This window comes from Homarus americanus, unplaced genomic scaffold (assembly GCF_018991925.1).
Source record: "Homarus americanus isolate GMGI-L3 unplaced genomic scaffold, GMGI_Hamer_2.0 scaffold25013, whole genome shotgun sequence".
In the NCBI taxonomy this organism is placed as follows: Eukaryota; Metazoa; Arthropoda; class Malacostraca; order Decapoda; family Nephropidae; genus Homarus; species Homarus americanus.
In genome coordinates this window covers 7114843-7118682 of record NW_024722158.1, presented here as the reverse complement: position 1 = coordinate 7118682, position 3840 = coordinate 7114843, and the positions used below count along the sequence as shown (strand labels likewise).

Sequence of the window (3840 nt, the reverse complement as noted above, 5' to 3'; positions counted from 1 at the left end):
GAAGGCAGGAAGGTTGAATAAAGAAAGAAAATCGACATAAAAAATGAAGAAAGGAAAGAAAGAAGAGGAAGAATTAGTTAAACAAAACTTGGCCTTTGAGGTTATTATTATTATTATTATTATTATTATTATTATTATTATTATTATTATTATTATTATTATTATTATTATTATTAATTACTATTTTACTTTTAACCTCTGAAGTACGAAATTCTTCATACGTTGTTGTTATAATGTTATGACTGCACTTCAACAGCTAAGGTATTTAACCGCATAACAGGATTAGTAATGTACTATTCCAACATTAAAAAAATTATAACATATAAAACTCTGTATAATTTCATAAGAAAAAATATATATCGATCAGAAACATTAAAATAAAAAAATAAAAATCCACAGCATATTGTTTTTTCATTATAAATTAAACATATAAATTACCTCGTCAATATCAGTCATGGCGTAACGAGGGTAGTAGTGACGTCCGTGCATTGCGTCATAGCCCAAGTAGTCTCTTGTCGAAAAGGCTAACTGGTTCCTTTACGTCATAAGTTGCCAGGTGGGGAGGCGTAAGAGCGTTGAATAAGTTGATTATAATATTGAGTGGTCTTGAGACGCCTCCACACTTTTGTCTTTTATTCTGAAACTGAGATGTGTTGTTGTTGTTGTTGCTGTTGTTATTTTCATTACCACCATTATCACATTACTAATCGTTCCCTTTCTTCTCTTCCTCAGGTACTGTTCTCATTGCTGTTGTCAACCATACTACCAGTACCCAACTCAACCAGACTCGACCAGAATCTACCAAATCCTTAACCAGATTCTACCAGAAGACTCTTGAAATATTCCTGAGTCACCCATAACGACTTCATATTGCTCTAAATTTATCCTGAATTCTTTAATATTTTGATAGATTGTTTTATACATCAGTTAGATTTATCCCTCTTCAAAATTGTTAATGTGTTTTCTCCCCTAGTCTGTTAGTATCGCCTGAGTCTTCCTTATCGAATATTATCGTAATATTTGGTTGGGAATATACAAAACAAAAAAATCTTGGGATATTTCTTCTTTAAGTTTAGGATTTTTTTTTTTATTTAGTTTTTTATTTTTTTTTTGTTATTTTCTTGTTTATTTATTTGTTATTGTTTGTGCTTGTGGTTGTTTTCTAGTGTAGGTGTTAGTCAGTCTTTGATAATGGTAAACTGTAGGGTCTAGATAGGTGAGTGAAGGTCGTAAAGTTGGTGGCGTTAATCCGAATCCTTAGAGCTACGTGTTGTGAGTATTCATAGTGGTGCTAAAACTCTCTCAGACACACAAACAGACGGGTTCACAGCCATTCGTATCCAGTTGTCTAAAAGTCACTACTCTGCCTGGGTAAAGCTCCATTTAAGGTCTTTACCAGTCAAATTATGCTAGTGGGTTAGAGCCAGGTGAAGCTGTGGGCGTCACAACTTAACTTCAATAACGCGTGTGAGAGTTGTAGTTCCCTGCACGCTGACGGGGCGAGGTTGCTTGATCTAGAGGCTCAGCGGAGACAGAGACCTCCCTCACGAGGCTCTCCAAGGGCCTTTGAAGTGAGCTCTACCTCCCTCCAGAGTGCTGACTCCTCGAGTACTGTGTCAGCCGCTGCCAAAGAACGGGGAACTGCTATTTAGTGCCGTCACACTCGAGCTTGTGAGGCAGCTAAACAACTCTTTGACGGTACTGGAGACGGTCGGGTGACAGTGACAGCTACTGTGTGTGCTAACAGACAGATTGTCGGCGACGTTTTTATGTAAAGTAGTGAGAGTGAGAGCTGCACTATGTCTTTCTTGTTACACTTCAGTAACTACCTCATCGGTGGCAATGTTCCCATTGATGACGGGGTAGACAAACTGAACAGAAAGTACACCATCCTCATCCTCATCTGTCTGTCACTCCCGCTGGTCACCAAGCAGTTCGCTGGTGACCCCATCGAGTGTTTCACCCCCACCTACTTCACAGAGCCGCAATCGAGGTACGTTAATTCGTACTGCTGGACGGCGAGTACATATTACATCATCCCGGTGGACGAGAATGCGAGAGAGCAAGTCACTCGGGTACATTCTGTTAAATTCGATGACGAAGGCGGCTCCACCGCCATCAAGGGGGAGCGTATTAAGGTCAACTACTACCAGTGGGCCCCCATCATCCTGCTGGTCGAGGCGGGATTATTCTATGTTCCTTTTGCTATCTGGAACTCGACGGCTAAGAACTCGGGTATCAAAGTAGGTCGCCTGCTGAAGAAGGTCTCAGTTATCTCACAGTACACACCCGGCCACCCAGACCGCGACGCGCTTATCGCCGAGTTCCTGGACCAGTTTAACACGCTTATGGGCGTCTCAAAGTGCTGTCCAGGAACCGTCTGTAAGTTCGATTGCAATCTGGCTTGCGGCGGGAATCCCTCTTCCTCGCTGTTCGTGCTGTACATGATCGTCAAGATTATGTACGTCTTCAACATCCTGATGCAGTACTTCCTGTTGACGGTGTTCCTGGGGAAGGGTTATCTCTTCCACGGCATCGAGGTGGTGGAGAAACTCATCAACAAAAAGGAGTGGTGGACGTCGCCACGCTTCCCTCTACAGACCCTCTGTCAGGTGCTGGCAGCTCAGCAGGGCTCCCTGCGTACCTACACCTGCCAGTGCGTCTTGCCCATCAACCTTTTTAATGAGAAGATATTTTCATTCATCTGGTTTTTCTTCGCCATTCTGTTGCCAGTGACGATCTACAGTGCCCTCATCTGGGTATGGAGAACCTTCACGTGCTCGAGGATCGCCTTCGTGCACTATTACCTGTGGCGGACGAGGCGTGTGGGAAAGGAAGACCTGTATAACAACGCCCGCAAGATGGCGGTACAATACCTGGGTTGGGACGGGTGTCTGGTCCTGCGGCTGATAGAGATGAACCACGGCGGCACCATCCTCACCGTCCTCACAGAGCGCCTCTGGGAGTTTTACGAGGGCATGGAGAGGGCGCAGCAGGATGGTGGTGACCCCGAGGCCTTTCTAAGTCAGCGGCCACCGATCTTCGCGTGCGGGCCCTACCCTCCCCCAGGCCCTTCCACCGTCACGCCCACGCCCACGGGTACTTACGGCTTTTATGGGAAGCACTTCCTGCCGGGAACGCCCGGAGCGTACCCAGGTTACATGTGGAACCACCAAGACATGGCCACGCCTGGGTACTCCAGCTACCCCAGGATACGTGGTAAGATAAGGTAACGCAGCTCTCCCTGTGCCTAAGACCCCACCTGTCCCAGTACACGGTGCATCACCTACCCCAGTACACGGTGCACCACCTGCCCCAGTACACGGTGCACCACCTGCCCCAGTACACGGTGCGTAGTAGTACAAGGACCACCACCTGATCCAAGCCTACACTACTGTCACCCACACATACCCAAACTACTGCCCTCCCCACACACCCACGCTATTCACACACCCACACCCACGCTACTGACATCCACACATACCCACATTACTATCACACTCATACACAAACACAACCTCTCTCTCTCACAATATAAGCAGGGTGATGGTGTGTGTGTGTGTGTGTGTGTGTGTGTGTGTGTGTGTGTGTGTGTGTGTGTGTGTGTGTGAGTAGATCCCGGCTGTGTGAGGCTGAGACCTCCTCTTCTCACCTATGTCAACACTAATAGCTGCTGCTCTGATTGGTTGACTATAGCGATGTAATATTCGTGATTGGTTAATTGACACGACGTCATTAACGTTATAGTGCTTTGATTGGTTGACTTCGCATGTTGTCATCACATATGTCATTTCTTGAGCGAAACACATTATCTTTCGCAACTCCATTAGGTTATCTGAT

General features: G+C 45.5%; 1 protein-coding gene across 1 annotated transcript; it reads left to right on the top strand.

The window, feature by feature from the left end:
• Positions 1-1127: 1127 nt before the first annotated feature.
• On the top strand, positions 1128-3418 carry LOC121862184 (innexin unc-9-like). The gene has a single exon (XM_042360260.1). The coding sequence runs from the start codon at positions 1800-1802 to the stop codon at positions 3231-3233; it is 1434 nt and encodes a 477-aa protein (XP_042216194.1). The 5' UTR covers positions 1128-1799; the 3' UTR covers positions 3234-3418.
• Positions 3419-3840: the final 422 nt, after the last annotated feature.

What these genes read in the sequence shown, in the direction of transcription:
- LOC121862184 (XM_042360260.1), top strand. Translation starts at nt 1,800, where the DNA reads ATGTCTTTCTTGTTACACTTCAGTAACTACCTCATCGGTGGCAATGTT.